Genomic DNA, 19,878 nt, shown 5'->3' on the forward strand with positions numbered 1-19,878 from the left:
GGTGAAGCTAGACATCCAAGTGTAGAATGTCCTCTCCCAGGTGCAGTAGCAGGCAGACCTACGCTGTCAAGGAGATGCCCTCCCTTTCCAATTGTCCTGCGTCCTCAGGGTCAGACGGTATGGTGCATTGCTCCTTCCTAACTCCGCACCTTCCTTTCCTGTCGCCTATGCTCATCCACAGCCACTGTACACAATATAACCGACCTTCATTCAGCTCAAGCAATGTTCCCTTAGCACAGCCCTCCCCCATTAACCTCCGCTTTCATCTTGAGCAGCAAGTTAGGCGTGATTCATCCAGCCACTGTTCCCACCGCAGTTGTGATATTTACAGCTGCATACCATATCTGAACCGCCCAGCGTCTGACAGTGTCTCCATGGGAAAGAATATACTGAGATCTGTTTGTTTAGTGGTTGGAAAGTATAGTTAGTTCTTATTCCCATCCTTCTCACTCCTGGTTTCTTATTTACCATCTTTTCCCCTCACCAAAAACAAAACAAAACTGAGCCATTATACAATTTTAAAAAACTGTATCCCTCCCCCAGGCACTTATAAATCATATACTGTTATTCGGAAGTAGTACTGCTTAGTTAAAGGAACCCTTAGGAATTCAGTGATTCTTGTCTTGTTGCGTTTTATTCCATCAGCTCGTTAGAGCCCAAATCACTAAAAAATTGTACATAGTGATAGAGGCTATTACAGTATCAATATATTTAGTAAACCCTTGTCTATCAAGCCACAGGATACTGAATTGGTTGTTTATTTAAAATATTCCCTCATTTTTGGTCATTCTTAAAGCCCATTTAAAACAAAAGGCATTTTAAAGCTCAGCTTAGTTTGCAGGAGTTAATAACAGCTGTTGCTGCTCAAAGAATTGACTATTTTCATCATTTATCATACACATATAAAAATATATTTGCTAGAGATATCTAAAGTTTCTCATGAAACTTTTTTTTTAAACAGAAGCCTGTGTACTGATTTTTATCTGATTACTTTTTAAATGGATCTTGTGATTTTTAAAATGGTTCTCTCCGTGAGAAACAAAATGATATACTGTTTCTTCCCAGTTTGCATTAAGAACCAAATCCTAAGACTAAATCATCAGAAGAGGGAAATGATTCCACCATTCACCTTGACACACTTTGATCCCCTCCGCTTAGCCTACCTGCTGGTTTCAACTGGTACTGCACTGGCAGAGAAAGCCTGTCATCCTTAACCTAACCAACCAAAGAACTGAGAGTCCTCACTGAACTCCATTCCCTTCTGGCATTCCAGTGAGACGATGGGCGTTTACCTTTTCCTGCCAACATGTACTGTAGTTCCTGTGTGCGTGTGTATTTCCATGTTAATGAGTTGAGACACTTGGTAGCATGTGTGGTGCTGTGCTCCTCCAGGGAAAGCGTGTCCTGGGTTGGGGGCCTCACCCTCCTATGTCCTGGTGGAGGAGTCCAATTCCATGCAGGGTGGGAGATGTGCTGGACACACTCAGTGTCCTCCCGGGCCAGGCTGAGCCTGCTGGTCCTCACCCTCCTCCACGTGCAGATCCACACTGGGGTGAGTGGGGCTGGTCTGAGATGCTGCTGCGTCAGGGGATGGCTGGTTTCTAGATGGGTCAGAGTGAGTCTCACAAGGGACAGGATGGGCTCCACCAGTTGGAGCATTTTCTCGATTCTCATTGGTCTCCTGGGAGGAAAAAAATAGAAGATGCCCCATGGTCAGTGAAAGCAAATAAATCTCGCGTTCTGTACATTCTTTCAAGTAAGAGATAGGAAACATGGAGAGGTCATTCTGAAGTGCCATTTCAGGGACCATGTAATAGAGGAATAAGGATAGAATATCTTACCTTTCATCTCTTTTCCTAGGTGCAACTGCCAGAGCCGCATGAAAAACACAAATACCATAAGCAGACATCTTACGGATAAAGGAACATTACTACCAACATGCCTGTGACTGCTAGGCAAACCATTTCCACCAGCAGATACTCACTGAGCACCCCCAGCCACATGACAGGTCACTAGGAATAATTGAAATTCAGGTCACTTGCTAAGACCACAGAATTCAAGAGCCAGAGCAAAAAAATCCTCTGTATACTCTCCCTACTGGATCTAATGGTGAGTAAAGAAGAGATTCTCAGCCTTGCAGACAGAGTTGGGAAGAGAATGTCCTATAAATAAGAGTCCTAATGTATATTTGGGGTTTTTGAAAGGCCCATTCAAAGTTAAAAAAAAAAAGGGGGGGCAGAAAATCCACATACAAAGGAGATGGAAAGTAGCGCTTAGGTAACCAATAGCAGTAACTGTGAATATATACACTCACTCCAGCACCTCACATAAAGTCATTTTTTAAAATGCCATAGAGGTGGAGGGTGGGACATGGGAGAGGGTGAGGTGAAGGGAATCAAGGGGAAAAAGAAAGAAGCAAATATTTAAGGCACACAAAAATGGAAAATTATCTATTGATGATAACGTGTATGGTAATATCTTTGACTGAATCAATATACAGAGTATTCATGCTGGGAAAATTCATTTGTATGTTGCAATGATACACAGTGATGGGATGTAAAAATAATTAATTAGTTAAAATGTTATAGTAGTTGTACAAGTCAGGAAACATGTATTTTTAATTAATTTTCTGCTGAATTAGTTCTTATCACTTCCAATAACTGAGCACTAGCCCTCCAAAAAAGTTTCATTTCTGTGATTTTAGAAATCTAAAATGTTATTTTAAAACATTTTAAAAAAATTTAGTAAACCCTTGTTTGAAAAATTAATATAACAACTTTTAATATAACAACTTTTGATATAAGAATAATTACACCATGCCTGCCAGTTTTTATTCCTCTTATACCAGACGACATTCTACTTAAGCCGAGCAGGCTCCTATGAAAATGAGCATGAGTATGCAAGGTCATGAAAACACTGCTATTCAGAAGCAGATCTCATCCCTTCTCCTTCTTTACTTCCCTGCTTTAAGGTTTTAAGATTCTCTATAGGTAGCACAGTGGTTACAGCATGGCCAACCACAGTTCAAATCCTAGACGTGGTGGCCTGAAAATCATGCCAGGTGCATATGAATATATGCCCAAAATCCCAGGAGGAGAATGGAGGAAAAGAGCTGGCTGCATACCTAAATACCAAAAAAAAAAAAAAAAAAAAAAACCAGAATAAAATAAATCCTCTATATACTCTTCCCACTGTGATATAGACCTCTTGACTGAGCAGAGGATTCATGGGAGTTTACTAAGCAAATAAATAAGATTATGCATGGATGGGCATATATGTGATTATCATGAAGAACCAGATTTGGTTAAAATTGCAAAAAAATGTTATATTAGTTTACAAAGTAAAGATAAATTTAATTAATGTAGTTCAACACACTTTCTAAGAAAGTATATCACCCAAATGACCTTTATTTGGTTCTTTCCCCTTCATTTTCTGTTTCGTTTTTTCCTTACATGTCCTCTGAAGCCTCTCTACAACATAGAGCTGGTACGACTTACCAAGTATAAGGCAAGTGTTTATTATTTTGGTCAAACTGTTCATAGGAGTCACACTCATTTTCCAAAGTCAAAATACAGTTTTAACTACATAATTACCCACAATTTTATCAACATAATCTGACTTTACTCAAGAAAGAACACTCCTTGAGGGGCAAGAAAAATCACATTTTAAAACTGATTTTTCAAGTGAGGCCACCTGTAAAATCATGCTTCCACTGAGTCAGGTATCTGTCAGACCCATACAGTAGCTCAAGTTATTAAGTAAGTAAACAAATCACTTATTATAGTCCTATTCTATGTAATACCCTTACTAAAATTCTGGATTTACAGGGATGAATAAATATGGTCCCGAAGGGGAGAATCATATATTCTCACTGCAACTGGTAATTGCCAATCCTGAAATGTTATCTACAAGATTAGAATGAATTTAATTTCTTTCCAGGGGATCATTTCTATGAAGTCTTCCTAACTCGATAAGGCAGAACTTTCCCTCTGTGGGACCTTGTGTACACCTCTACAATGCACTTATCACAGAGCACTGAAATTATGTGTTTGCATGTCTATTTCCCCCATGGGATTTTCAATGAATCTGTTGAACTAAAAGTGAATCATTAAAACAACTGAATCCACTTGGCCTATCTACGGTGGCCGGTAATACTGCCTGACCCCGCAGGGGAACTTTACCTGTAATGGCTGGATCTCAGAAGCACGGTTCTCTCTTGCTAGTTGCATCATCTCTTTAATTTGGTAGAGTGCGTAGACAAAGGTCACCCACGGAGAAGAGCTGACCCCCCAGGCCGGTTTGTTCACGTCTTCCTGTTCTTCCTGGTGCTTGGTTTTCTTGGGAGGAAGTTTGGGCTCAACACGTGGCATGGCGTCTTCTGTCTGCTGCTGTACCAGGTCTATGGTTGCTATGGGAACGGGACTGGAGGGAACAGGAATCCTTTCTGCTAACATTGTCTTGTCTGGAGAGAAAATCATGTTTCAATCATTTTTCAGCGTTTTCTACATATTTAAACAAAGGTTAAAGAAATCAAACCAACAATCTCAAGCCCATTCCAGTGTGCTTGGCAACATTAATAAGTTGCCATTTACCAAGGGCCTCTTCCCTCCATGCAAGTACTGAGTAAATGAACATGATGTTTATCTTTTCAGAGTCTCCTTATAGGACTTAACAGATATCACCTTATACTGACTTAATAAATCTGTTTTTCATTTGGCTTAGATCTAACATTAGTGGGACACAGGTTATAGCGAATATTGCCTTGGGCCATTTACAGGATTTCAATTTTATAGATAAACATCACAACAGGAAAAGGCACAAGATAGCTGCTTTTTATTGGCCTCTTACAGAGACAAGGACCAGACTGTACTCACTGAGACATACTCAGTTAGGAATACAAAAGAACAGAAGTAAGAAAAACCAGTAATGGCCTGTCTTTCTGAGGAACTCTCTGCGATTAAAGTCAGTTTCTGGGGTTTCTGGAACAAGCTAGTTTTTCTCTTAACTGAAGCACTCCAGGTACTTGAGCTCAGTGCTCTTTCAAGGGACAGGACATTCAAAGAAGAGCTCTGTACTGAGAACAAAGGGCTGAGCGAGAACATTTTCATTTTACTGCTTGGCCTGGTGTATGACAAGCTTGAGTTCATTTGTTCTCATCAACATATCATATTTGATATAACCTCCTTTTGTTTAACAATTTTAATAAAGGCCATGCCTGATTCAGGGAAAACTTCAAATTTCAGTTTTAGATTTTTTTTTTCAAATGGAGTTAACGTCCTAGAAAGAAATTAATACCATTTCTAGTGCTAATAGTAAAGTTACTCTATAACTATAGACTTAAATTTGGAATCTTTTTACAACACCAGAAACATTTAAAAACAATGCATCCCCAGAACTTTGTACCATGAAACAAAACAAAAACAAGAAAACCCCAAGCAACTTAAAATAAGTAATAATTTCTTCAGCACAGCAGGTGGCGTCTAACAATGGTACACAAGGGTTTACTAACAGACCACTGAAAAAATCCTGCTAAGGCCTGCTGCACGCTCTGTTAGCACTTTGGGCTTTTGAAGGCATATGTAGAATACTCCATGGCTTGAACATTAGAACCCTCAAGAATGAGAATGTTGGGACCAGTAGGTGGCATGGGAGTTGGGGCGCTAGACTCCCACATGCCCAGCCATGGTTCAAGTCCTGGCTACTTGCTTTCTCACTTTCCCTCTCTCTGTGGAGCATGCATATCCTATTGCAAATTAAAAAGCGATTAACAATAATAATAAGTAATTCTTTAAAAAGAGAAAAAAAAGAACAGGAATGTTTACCTTCTTCCTCATCTGGCACTGCCAGCCACTGGATCAGGGCAAAGAGCAGGAGGATCACCAGGCAAGCCATGCCGATTCCTCGGAAGGTTGCAGCAGCCCCTGTGAGAACAAACAGAGCACTCTCTGCAGAGTAATTCCAGGAAACATAGGGAGCCCTTGCCCAAACTGCCAAAGTTCTACAGTGCAGGGCAAAGGGAGCACAGCTTGGGATGAGCCTGAGAAAAAGTCCTGGCTACTTGCTTTCTCACTTTCCCTCTCTCTGTGGAGCATGCATATCCTATTGCAAATTAAAAAGCGATTAACAATAATAATAAGTAATTCTTTAAAAAGAGAAAAAAAAGAACAGGAATGTTTACCTTCTTCCTCATCTGGCACTGCCAGCCACTGGATCAGGGCAAAGAGCAGGAGGATCACCAGGCAAGCCATGCCGATTCCTCGGAAGGTTGCAGCAGCCCCTGTGAGAACAAACAGAGCACTCTCTGCAGAGTAATTCCAGGAAACATAGGGAGCCCTTGCCCAAACTGCCAAAGTTCTACAGTGCAGGGCAAAGGGAGCACAGCTTGGGATGAGCCTGAGAAAACTCTATATGATGAGAAAACACAGGGCTGGGTAGGTGTCAGGAGATCTGGGTGCTGGTACGGGATCTATCGCTGATCAACTATAAAGGTGCATTTATAAAGGACGGTCTCTGAGTGCCTTTCACATCGACCTATAAAATTCACCGGTGCTCTCCTCTTCATAAAGACCTTTGCCAACTATCAACAAACAGCACTATTCATCTATTTTTAGAACAGCACAGCTCAAATAATGCTATAAATTCCTATACTCCTGGGCCTACCTTGCATAGATGACTGAGCAGATTATTCTACAGCAGAATAATCTCATTCCTACCCCAGCTCTTATATTTCCAATAAGGGAGATCTGACAAGGCAGACAGACTGCATTATCCTAGGTTCAGTGGCATTTCCAAAGCCTGCGTATGTGAAGTGAGATTTTTCTGGTTCAAAGTTCCCTGATGGAATAACAGGGATGAATTTTCTTTCCTTTAGCATTACTATCAGCTGATGTGGCGTACCTTACTTCAAACCAAAAGCATGCATGCTTATTCACGACTTTGGCTCCTTTGAGGAATCTGTGTAGCTTCTTGTTAAGCTGTGCCTCTGCAGGCTGGCCCAATTATCTTAACCTAAGCACACTGCTTTACGATTATGACTACCATGAATCTAGAAAGAGGATCTAAATACTGTAGTTTAGCTTCTGGCAATCCTCAGTAATAATCTGAGTGTCTATGGAGGTATTGATGGGAAAAAAATCATGTTTTCATCGAATAAAAAAAGGAAAAAGCCATTCTTACCAAAATAATTGACTAACACGCCTCCGATCATGGCACCGCAGCCTCTTCCCAAACCCAAGTGGAGGCCCTGCAGGATGCCCTGTGCAGATGTCCTCAGCTCCGGGGGCACGGCTGCACTCAGGTAAGAGATGCAGGCTGCCCAGATGGCTGCATGTGTCACTCCTGGGGAAGAAGAGCAGGAGTACTTGGTTATCCTGTCAGCCCACCTCAGGCTACTCTTCTTTGAAATGGGAATTCTTTCTCACTCTCTCTTCTTTTTATTTATTTATTTTTAAAGACATGGTCTCCTTATATTGTCATCCTTCTGCCTCTGTCTCCCAAGGGGCTGAGTCTAAAGGTATATTAACCACCATACATGACTTTTTAAGGTAGGCTGGGAATCGAACCCAGGCCTCCCATGAGGCTTCAGCTTGCCAAGCAGCATCAGTGTGCTACTCTAGCTGTGAAATGTTATTATTTAACTACCTATCTATAAGTGCGGGCACACACACACACACACGTGTGTGTGCTATCAAATACACATAATATAAAATTTACCATTTTAGCCATTTTTTATGCATATAATTCAGTGGCATTAGGTACACTCATGATGATGTGCAACTTTCACTCTCATCCATCACCAGGAACTTTTTCATCCCACACAATCACTCTGCACCCATTAAACAATAACTCTCATTCACCCCAGCCCAGCCCCTGGCAACCAGCATTCTACTTTGTTTAGGCATTGGGCTACTCTGGGCACCTCCTATGTGTGCATCATAGAGTATTCGTCCTTTTGTGTCTGGCTTATTTGACTTAGCATAATATCCTTGAGGTTCATTCATGTTATAGCATGTGTCAGAATTTCATTCTCTTTTAAGGATAACCGACATGCATTGTTATATAGAGTTATTTCAAAAAGTTCATGCCAAACGGAATAAAAGTATAAGTTAATTTTGGTTAAAAAATGTTTTGAAATTGAGACACAGTTTTCTTATGTGTATTTTCCATGAACTTTTGGAAGACCCCTTGCCTATGCCGTATTTTGTTCATTCATTCATCTGTAATGGACATTTTCCCACCTTTCAGCTACTATGAATGAGGCTGCTATAAACACTGGTATGCAAATATCTGAACCCCTGATTTCAATTCTGTGGGGTATATATTGTACCTAAAGTGGGACTGCTGGTTCATAGAGTCACTGTTTAATACTCTGAAGAAGCACCTGCTTTTCACATTCCTATCAGGAACACACAAAGGATCCCATTTTTCTACATCCTTCCAGAACCTGTTATTTTCTAGGTTGTTTTTTTTTTTAATAATACTGATTCTAATGATTGTGAAGTAATATTTTACATTCTTGATTTGCATTTTTCTAGTATCTAATGATGCTGAGCATCTATTAAGCATTTAATATCATCTCTATATCTTTTTGGAGAATTTTTTTTGAAAGAAATAGATAAAATTTATTATTTTTTAAAATTTGCCAGAGGACATGTATGAACGGTCACGCCACAATCCCTCTTCCCCATTTCCCCTCCTTTCAAGATGTACACATGTCAGTCTGTTTCTCAATCTGCCACATCTGGAACTTGAACCATGCCGTGGCCATGTGAGATCCAGCCAACTTAACCACTATGCCACCAGCTGGCCTGAAGTATGTTTATTCAAGTCCTTTTTCCATTTTTGAGCTGGGTTGAGTTTTTGTTGTTGAGTTAAAAGAATTCTTTATATATTCTGGGCATTAATTCTTTATTGGGTACCTACTTTGACACTAGGTTATTTGCATTTCTTTCCTTTTTAATTAGCATCATGGTTGACATTTCTGCAGATACAGCATTTTACATACCTTAGATTGGCTATAATTTGTTTTTGGAGGAGTTTTTGCTATAGGGCATGTACGTTCACCAGAGAGACAGAGACAGAGAAATAGAAAGCGAGAAATCACCCCCCAAGGGGGATGGCCAGACCACAATCTCTTCTCCTCCATTTTCCTCTCGGGATCTTGGGCATGCACACACACGTGCCCAGCATGAGTTTAAGCCACTGGGTCCAGGACTCGAACCGTGGTCGACTACCTGGGAGTCCAGAGACTTAGCCATTATGCCAACTGCTGGTCCCGGATTGACTATAATTTTATAAGCAGAGTTAATGATTCAAAGGATAAAGCAATTTTTTTATGATTTTAAATATACAGTTCCAATTGTTTTCCAAAAGAGTGTAAATTAGGCAATTTATAATACATCATTTCCATTTTTATAAGTTTCCCCATTTGCTGGAGGAAGAGAAGATGGAGATCATAGGTGAAAACTTGGTCATTATTTTAATATACAGCAACTATGCATTGTCTAAATTTAAACCTTCATTAATGGACTGCTTTGAATATAATAAAAATACATTATCACAATAGATTTTATAGTTAGAAGGGATTAAGAAATCATTGAGTTCCATGCTGATAAAGTCATGGGTTCTCTCCTTGACAGACACTCTCATTTTGAGACGATTCATCGGAAAGTCTTAACTTGTGTTTTAGAAAATTAAACTGAAAAATCTTTTTCTTTTCTTTTCAGTTTCTTTGCTACAGAGTGCATATACCACTAGACAGAGAGGGAGAGAGGGAAAGTGAGAAGTCACACACACACACACACACACACACACACCGGGGACTCCGCCTTGCTGTAATCCTTTCTCCTCCATTCTCCTCCTGGGAATTTGGGCACATACACATAAGGCCCACCTAGTGCAGGACTTGAACTATGCATTCAGCCACATGGATCCAGCTACCTTAAACACCACGCCACCAGCTGTCCCAAGCTCAATGTTCTTCTAAGGTTTGTTCTGATATTAATTTGCTTCCAACTAGAATGGAGTAACAGGAACTAGATTTACCCTTCTTCCTGAAATAACTGAAAAACTGGACAAATTACATGAAACAACAGCTACCAAGACACTGGACATGAGCAACAAAGACAGTGATCTCTGCAGAATGGGAAACAAACAAAGAGCCCCAGTTCACTGTCTGGTAAGTTTGAAAGCTGCAGGGCATCAAGGAGAACCACTGAGTGGAAGACTAACCTATTCCACTAGAGAGACCAAGGTGGCTAGATTCTAGGGCGGAATACTAGAGAAGAGCTAGCTGCTTTTTCAGATAGAAGACTCCAGGGATGTACAGAGTTCCTTTAAAGTGTTCAGCAGAGTAGTGATCAGTAAAATCATGTGAAGAAACTATCCAAAGCCAGAGACAGCACCACCCCAAAGCAGAGAACAATACTCAGAATCCATAAAAGCTGGAAATAGTTCCTGTTCTTACAGCCAAACTGTAAAACATATGATTCCTAGGACTGGTAAGAGTACTTGGAAGGGTCTTACGTTATGAAATACAGTTGACCCTTGAATAACACAGGAGTTAAACATGCTGACTACTGCACAGCTGAAAACCCCCATGCAATTTTTGACTCTTCCTCTAAAACCTTACTAATAGCCTATTGTTGACCTTCCCAATAATGTAGTTGATTAACACATATTTTGTATGTGTATTATTTACTGTATTTCTACAATAAGGAAAGCTAGAAATAAGAAAATGTTATGAAGAAAATCATAATAGAAAATAATTTACTATATTATACTGTATTTTCCAATATATTTATTGAAAAATATCTCCACATAAGTGGACCTGGGTAGTTCAAACCCATATTGTTAAGGGTTGGCTGTAATTAGCTTTAAACACTGCTGGTCTCACTTACGTAACCTTTTTCTTTTTTTTTTCTGGTATCTGAAGTATATTTTTAGTCAAATATTTATACTTATGAATTTAGAAATATCAGATTGATGTATACTCTACTGAGTTTATCACTGCGTATTAGAGTTCCAGATACATTTTTTTTGCCATCTTGCACTTTCCAAAATTTTCACAAAGGTCTTATGTGCTTTTTAATTTTATTTGTACTGGTCATTTCTGGTTTATATATAATCGTCATACCTCGTTGTGAGGTGTGATATGGTTCTTCAAAGCATTAATACAATGTTAAATAATCAAATCCTGGATACAGACGTATTCATGTCCTTTGATGTTAAACATTACACTGTGTTGTGCACATTCAGTTATAGTTACACTAATTTTTTTGGAAGTTATAGTAAATTGTCAACATTTTCCATCTACTGTGGTACACCATTCCATAACCTATTCCACTTGTTTATACACATTCCTGTGTCTGTTAATCATTTTCTCCCAAACACCCTCCCTCCCCCCGTGCAGCTGCTGGCATCTACCATCTACCAGCACTCCTATGCCACTGGGTGTGGACATCTGGAGTATGTTAAGTGGAGGCATACAGAATCCGTCTTTCATACCCTGGCTTCTTTTTCTTAGCATTAAATCTTTTAGGTTTGTTCACTTTGTGTCAAATGACAAGGTATCATTGTTCTTTATGACTGTGTAGTATTCACTTAAGTAATATTAAAAGGAAGACCCAAAGGATCACACAGGTTCCAGGGAACTTTGTGTGTGAACAAAGCTCAAGAATATATACATGAATAGGGGAACCAGTAGTTAGCGTAATGGCTATGTCGCTGGACTCCCATGTAGTCGACCGCGGTTCGCGTCCCGGACCCGGTGGCTTAAAATTCATGCCGGGTGCGTGTGCGTGCGTGCCCAAGATCCCGGGAGGAGAATGGAGGAGAAGGGATTGCGGCGTGACCATCCCCCCTGGGAGGTGATTTCTCGCTTTCTGTCTCTATGTCTCCCTCTGTCTGTCTGGCGAGCGTACGCGCCCTATAGTGAAAAAAAAAAAAAAAAACATCTCAAAAAAGAAAGAAAGAAAAAAAAAAAGAATATATACATGAATACAAAAACACCCAGTATCCAAAAGGGTAATAAAATTCACAATGTTTGTCATACCATCAAAAATTATCAGGGATGACTTTAAGTATATCAAATCATACTATTTTTACTCAGTGAATTAGATTATATGCTTTATAGTTTACTGAGAAACAACAAAATAATTTTCTTAGGCCTTATATATATTTCAGTAATTTCAACTAGTTTTTTTATTTATTTATTTATTTTTTTTTAGAGAGAGATTTTTGGTATAAGATGCATGCACTCACTGGAGATACAGAGAGAGAGAAAGTAAGAAATCACACACCAGGGGGGATAGCCATGCCACAATCCCTTCTCTTCCATTTCCTCTTGGGATCTTGGGCACACACACACATGCACTCAGCATGAGTTTTAAGCCACTGGGTCTGGTACTCGAACTGTAGTTGATTGCATGGGAGTCCAGTGACATAACCACTATGCCATCTGCTGGTCCCAACTAGTTTATTCTTTAATTAAAAAGATGACTAGATGATTAGAGGCAGCCTGCATGCTTAATTTCTACAGAAGTCAAAGAAATTATTTGCTTTATCCATCTAAGCTGCAATACTCTAGGTAATGACAGCTTTCTCAAAATTGAATAATGCTCAGATTAGGTCTTAATTATGACACAGTGGAACACAATGGGAATATATTTAAATACTTTCACTTATCTTATTAAAGAGGAACCCCATTTTCTAACAACACTTGGGGGAAAATTTCAAATATTTCAAGAAAAAAATTTGTTTATTTAAAATCAATTAGATTCAATAGTAAATTCCAACATAGGTTTGGAAATTGTTGCTCAAAGGTAAATTACAAAAATATGAAACCATATCAAATGATTGTATGTTAACTTTAGTGGTGATGCCACATCTACTGTTAAGTCTATGAACAATCAATTCCAAGATTTATAAGTACACAAAGATAAGCTTATGTACATGTGTGACAAAAACATTAAAATATATACTTTGTTATAATTCTAGATAAAATGCCATTTTAGTAATTATTCTCTTAAGTTTGAAGTCTTGGGCACATACAAAATCTCCTTTGTATGTGCCCAAGAAAGGAGGGTTTTTCCTTTCTTCTTTCCCCTTAAAAATTCTAAATGTCTTCTAAAACTTTGCATCTTGTAAGAAAATTTAAGTGTTTTCCAGCAGAATGAGTTAATTCAAGAGCCTTTTAAACTAATTTGTTGGCTAGTATTAAGTGGCAGTTGTAAAAGATGCTCTGAATTAGATTTCCAGCATTTCCCTATTGCTTTTGGGACTGATTAGATGATTGAGAACTACATTCTTTGAAGTAACTCAAGGCATTAACTGAACAAAAAATAGTAAAGCACACTGTAAATAAATGTCTAGTACTAGAGGCAGAAGAATGAAACTCACTCTGCCTTTAATGCACCAGCATTTTCCAGGTAAGATGTAGGATTAAAATAGATTTCCCTGAAATCTTTGCTTATTTCAAAACACAATGTCAGTGGGAGAATCAATGAAATCCATCCCATTTCCTAGAAAAAACTAGCAGAACTAAGCAATCTATAAAAAGGGACAAGTTAGTAACATCATTTGTGTTTACAAAAGACAGTTGTGTAGTTGTGGTTCTTGTCCTTAACCTTAAATATTCAACTTTCTAGTAATCTTACTAATAATCTGAAACTCTTGCTAATTTTTTTTTTACCATATTCCTGCATTTTCCAGTTATGTTCTGGTCCTCTATTGTTTTAAAATAGTAATAATAAAAAGTAACCTAGAAATCTACAAACACTCTCCCACATTCCACATTTATGAGACAATATTAAGGAAGTCGGTAATGACTGTACTACCTGTAACAACTTGCCTGTAAAACTTAGGATAAAAGATATCATAAGTTGGGGGGGGGGGTTTACGTTCTTTTCATTAGAAATCTATTAAATACAGTAGATAATTATTCTTTTTCCTTTTTCATTTAAATTTTTTTTTATTTTTTCACACATCAGAGGAGAAAGAGGGGGAAAAAGCACCTCTCAATGGGCCCAGACACACTGTAATCCTTTCTCCATTTCTACATCCTGTTAGAATTGGGGGCATACATGTACACAAGCCAGGCATGTTTTGTAAGCCACCAGGACCAAGATTCAAAGTGTGGTTAGCCATGTGGGACCTGACTCCCTTAATCACTAGGCTACAGGGCCAACCCGACGATTACTCTTTATCTGATGAAATAAGCACATTTATTTAGTGGCAAAGGTTAATAAATATATTTTTAGCAGATAATTTTTTTAAAATAACCTTTAAATATGATATAACTAAGTTGGTAGATCAGGCAGTTAAAAAGAAAAAAGGATGTTGCCCCTCTCCTTGATAACTGAAACAAGAGGGAACATGAATTGACTCTCCGTGTAATATGTTAACCCTTCCATAGCTATATGTCATAAAACTACTGATATACCTTGAGTAGTAATTCAACTCATAAAATAGGTACTTAATAAATATGCTGACAATAAGTTACTTGCAAAACCAAATAAGTCATGCAAACTTAGCTTCTCAGTCCTTCCTTCATTGGAGTCTTCCAGGATTAGCTTTGAGGCATAACAGAAACTATTTGAGGACATATAACATTTGAAAATGGAGAAACACTAAAAATAATGGTAAACATGTTTTATTAATATTGTTATTATAGCAACTTACGCCACAAGAAATTGTGCTGTGCTTTATGCAGATTATTTAGTTTATTCTTCCCCATAACAGGTACCTGTTTTCTTTATTTTCCTAAAAGGAAACTAAGGCCCTGAGAGATGAAAGTGCCTTGTTCAAGGTCACATAACCAGCACAATAGTGGAACAGGATTTGAATCTAAGGCATCTAAGTTCAGCTCTTAAGAGCACAAGTATCACACTATACATCCTCACAACTACTGCTGAAACTATTCCATGGTAAATGTCATCATCTACTTTGAAAGGTTTCATTGTTGATACCAAACATGGCCAATAATCAACCAAAATGGATAAATGAATATTTTTACTATCTTCTTTGCCTCACTCCCTAAAGAGCTAACATGTCATACATATTGTCAAGGTTTTTTTTTTTTTTTTTTTTGTATATATGCACCAAAAAACTCTTTGCTTTATAATATTCAACACTGGTATCTGATTCTGAAACTTATATTTCAAAATTGTTCAATCTTGGCCCACAAAAATGCTCTATTGCAATAAATGCCATGAATGAGTAACAAACAAACAAAAAATGTTCTTTCTTCTCAAGTAGAGAGCTGCTCTTTGTAAAATGTTGCTTGGCTTGTGAAAATCACAACACAATGACTGAGAAGAATGAGAACTGACAATCAAAGCAGTGGGGAAGTAGGAGGGTTTTGTTTTTGCTATGGACTTAAGCTTCCTAAACAAAACCTAAGTATCCCTTTAGCACTGGCACACAGAATCAGCTGTGATAAACCTTTCCTACTGATAAACCAAAGCACACATCTCAACTAGTTCAGCGTTATCTCTCAAATGCTGATATATAAAAAAATGCTTCTAAAAGATCAATCTGGTGAAAATCAGAGATAGTTTTTCCTAAGAAAAATCCTTCATTGAATGGCAATAAAAAGCCTATATTGGATAAGATAATACCAGCTGTTGTAACAGATAAACCTTGGATTCTCAGTGTTTTTTTTTAAATTTATTTTATTATCATCATAATCTTGTTTATATTACATTGGATTACATATAACTTTACAGTGTCTTACACTGCTTTTTCAAAAGAGAATGCCCTGCATGTCAGTCAATACAGAGACATTAAACTCCCCACTTCATCATTCAATATCTTTATAATGTTTTTCCCAATCATTATTATTATTCTAATTATTTTTTTAAACAGTCAATCACTATTTCTCATTTTGCTTGTAAAAAGACTTTACCCATCATGAAATACTTCTCAGACCAAACCAGTTGAGGATACTATACATGTCCTCATCAACAGGTAATAAGTCATATCTGTTTCCCACTAATGTCCTGCCTATCTATTTGTTCTCTTGCTTTCTTTCACTATCCTCTTCTCTTGGATTCTCAGTGGTTTTACCATTAGATATTTTTTTTTTCTTGCTCATAAAAAAATCCAATAAGCAGAAGATAAGAGGAGTAACAACTCTGTACCATATAATCTTTCAGGAATCTAGTTGTAGAGACAACTACTTCAACACCTGGTTATTCTAGGTTGTCAATATCTAGCCAACGAAAGAGGGAGCAGAAGGCAACACATGGAAATTTTTATGGGCCAGGTTCAAAAGTAAGTACCTCATTTTTACTCAGTCCACTGGCCAGAACCAGACACACTGTTAACATCTAACCATAAGAGAGGCTGGGAAATAAGAGTCCATGAAGTTGTATGTGAAGAAAAAGAAACATAGCATGTAAACAGCAAGCCAGTCTCTCTGCCAGAGTTGTGGCTACCAACAGCAATCAACCTTCCAAACATGGCAGAGGACCCTACAAAGAGCAATGGATTATGAATCTTCTGTTCTTTGCATGAAGGAGCCATTTTATAAGACATGCAATGATTATTGCTAAAGGCCAACATTCCCACATCTTCCAATGCAATAGCACTGCGAGAATCTCCTTCATGTATTCATTTAGCAGTATTTACTAAGCATCTACACTATGTTCCAGATACCCTGCTAAGGCTTAAAAATATAACAATATACAAAAAGTGTGCCTAGCCACTATGGATCTAACAGTCTGGTAGATGAAAAGGACGGGACTTAGCTTCAGGAGGAAGAGACTGAGCTCTCTGAGGAGTACACACATGTCCGGCATCCAGCACAGAGCTTGACACATAACGGCAACCAAATGAACAAACACTGAATTGAACCTAGGTAGGAAAATGTATTTATGGATAAAACATACCCTCGGTGAGGTGGGAAAAATCTTCCAAATCCCATATATGACTAAAAGTGAATAGGGAAATAAGACAGTAGATTTCATCTACAAGCTTTAGCTTGCAAATTTAAAACAAATGTGGGTGGCTTAAGAAAAAGTCTATTACTGATGCAACCATGTTCAGGAAGTCCCCAAGTTTTACATGCTGGCATTAGAACTTCAGCATATTTTAAGGCAGGTTTTAGGAGACTACCACCCTGGTTACATTCAATGTCAAGACTTGGCAAAGCTGTATACTACATGCTCAGCGTTTTCCCACATGAAGCCACACATGAAAACTGCTATATCAAAGCCAGAAAAAAAAAAAACCACTTCCCTAAAGATAACTTTAAGAACATTGTGCACTGGGACCAGCAGTTAGAGTAATGGCTATGTCGCTGGACTCCCACGTAGCCGACCATGGTTCAAGTCCCGGACCTGGTGGCTTAAACTCACACCAGGCGTGTGTGCGTGCGTGCCCAAGATCCCGAGAGGAGAATGGAGGAGAAGGGATTGCAGCATGGCCATCCCCCCTGGGGGATGATTTCTTGCTTTCTATCTCTTTGTCTCTCTCTGTCTGTCTGGCAAGCGCACACGCCCTATAGCAAAAACCTCTTCAAAAAAAAAAAAGAACACTGCGCACTGACTAGTCATGTTTCCTTTATGCTTTGGTCACTAGGCCCCAAAACTAATTTATGGTCACACTTTAATGTGTAATTGCAGTTTTTTACTTTTTAGAATAGACTCTTTCAAATTATATTTTCCCTGGTTCTGATTTTGATTGATTTATAGTTTCTTTTCCTGTTATTGCATGCTATCTAACATTTACTGGAGGCTAATTATGTGTCAGGTACTATGCTAAAAGCTTTGCGTGAATTAGTTTAATACTCTTATCAACTTCACTTATAGCTCAAGAGTCTGTGGCTTAGAGAGATTATGCACGTAGCTGAAGACACAGAGCTCACAGACAGAGGAGCTAGAATACAAACCCAGACAGTCTAATTCAAGTCGAAACACTTTATGGTTTCCAGATTATTGCATATTTTCATAAGCTGCATCAACTACCTTGTAGGATGAGGTAGGAGTTTAAGTGAGTAAATTATTAAAAGATGCCAATGTATTCACTGATGTGTCGTGATGGCAAAATGCCATCCTGGGAAGAGTTACCATATTGAAGACTCAGCTTTTAAATTTAGTTTTCAAATTTTCTTCAGGTATTCATAATTTTTGAGGTAGAAATTCCTATATTATTCAAGAGATTTAAAATTAGAAACTAATGGCCTAGTGGTTGGGGCACCTGAATCCCACAAGATCAACCTTACAGTTTGAGTTCCAGGCCCAGCAGCTTGATACCCATGCCAGGTATTTGTGGGTATATGCTCAAAATCCCAGAGAGAAGGAAAAATGAAGAAGAGATTGCAGCATGAACATTTTCCATGGGGGAGTGCTTCCTTTGTCCCTCCATCTCTGTCTCTCTGTCTCTCTCCCACAAGCACATATATCTTCCAATGTAAAAAGAAGAAAAATTAGAAAATAACAACCATAGTACATGATAGGGAAGGCTATAAAATTAACCAAGCAACAAGCATTTAAAGTGTATCTTCCCATATGCACATTTCTGTGGAGAATTCAAAAAGTATAAGGCATGATCTTTGTATTCAAAGGTTTAAACTAAGTTAGAAAATAAAACCAGTAGTTGTAAAATAATTGGGAGCAATTATGTACTAAACTACATACCACAGTCCATAAGTTTGAGAACAGTTCAGAATAGAAATAGCTAAAGTTGGGATACAACTGCCAGAGATGGATTCTTGGATTAGAGGCATTTCAAATGAATTGTAAATGGATGAAATAATTTGAGTTTTGAAGAAAACGTTTTATAAGAACTTTTAATAACTGTAATATATGGAGTAGCAAAGAATAAAACCAGCCTCTTATGAGATAATTTCAGTTAAAAATTAACTTTTTAACAGTAACATCAATGACTTGTATAAGCCAATTCATCAGTTGAAATGCCAAACTTAGAACCTTGTCTATCTTATGTATTCATGTTGTAAATGACTTGGTTTCAAGGCTTAAAGCCAGACAGGAAATTTTCAATGTGGATCATAACAGGTTAGAACCATGTCTAGAATGTCTATGGGCAGATAAGGGCTGCATGGTAATCTCATCATTTCTTCACACTCTTCTAGAACATACAAAGAAGGTAAACACAGCTCTTACTTGGTTAACTAGACATGCTAAATAAGACAGAGGACTTCAGCTAAAGCCGTCCTACTGGTGACGTTAAAGTCATCCTTCATTAAAGTCTTAACCAGCGCCCACTGACAGGGCTCCCTCCAGAGAAGGAGCAGACCCTCATTTTTACCCCTCAGTGCTGAACTATCAAGTCAAAGAACTCAAGAAGCTCATCACTCACAAGAGCCTCCAGTCTGGCTTTACTCTCCTCAAATATCTTTTAAGAGCAAGAATAATTCTGATTACATTCTTCTCAGAGTTTTACAGGAATTCACACCAATACCCACAAGCAGAAAGGAACATAACAAATCTGGGCTAATTTTTATCAAATGTTTGTATTCCTGATCACAATCACGAATGTTCAAATGTTCTTGGCATAAAAGTAAAGAAAAAATGAGTTACTAAAATGAGACCTTGAAAATTAAATATAAACTAACCCCTCCATCTATGTATCCATCCATTTCACTCTCTCTCTCTTTCACATACATACACACACACACACACACACACACACACACACACACACACACACACCCCACGGTGCTTTCAGGTACTTAAGCCCACTATCTCTTTATTTTTCAACTTTTTTTTTAGAGAGAGATTTTTGCTATAGGGCATGTGTGCCATACGGAAAGAGAAACAGAAATCAAGAAATCATCCTCACCCCCATTGGTGATAACTATGCCATAATCCCTTCTCCTCCATTCTCCTCTCAGGATTTTGGGCACACACGCACATG

General features: G+C 38.3%; 1 protein-coding gene across 2 annotated transcripts in view; it reads right to left on the bottom strand.

Annotated features, from left to right (window-relative positions):
* Positions 1-593: 593 nt before the first annotated feature.
* Positions 594-19,878, bottom strand: part of MFSD6 (major facilitator superfamily domain containing 6) — a 63,963-nt gene continuing 44,678 nt past the window's right edge. The window contains exons 3-7 of one of the 2 annotated variants that reach the window (XM_006147820.3): positions 7,177-7,338; positions 6,179-6,277; positions 4,182-4,462; positions 1,842-1,866; positions 1,539-1,681 (exon numbers count right to left, since the gene is read on the bottom strand). In XM_006147820.3, coding sequence (XP_006147882.1) covers positions 1,671-1,681; positions 1,842-1,866; positions 4,182-4,462; positions 6,179-6,277; positions 7,177-7,338 — 578 coding nt within the window. In that variant the 3' untranslated portion in view covers positions 1,539-1,670. Of the gene's footprint in view, positions 1,682-1,841; positions 1,867-4,181; positions 4,463-6,178; positions 6,278-7,176; positions 7,339-19,878 lie in introns of both variants that reach the window. The other variant, XM_006147819.2, reaches the window with a different exon arrangement.

Source organism: Tupaia chinensis, unplaced genomic scaffold (assembly GCF_000334495.1).
Source record: "Tupaia chinensis unplaced genomic scaffold, TupChi_1.0 Scaffold000225_1, whole genome shotgun sequence".
Taxonomy (NCBI): domain Eukaryota; kingdom Metazoa; phylum Chordata; class Mammalia; order Scandentia; family Tupaiidae; genus Tupaia; species Tupaia belangeri.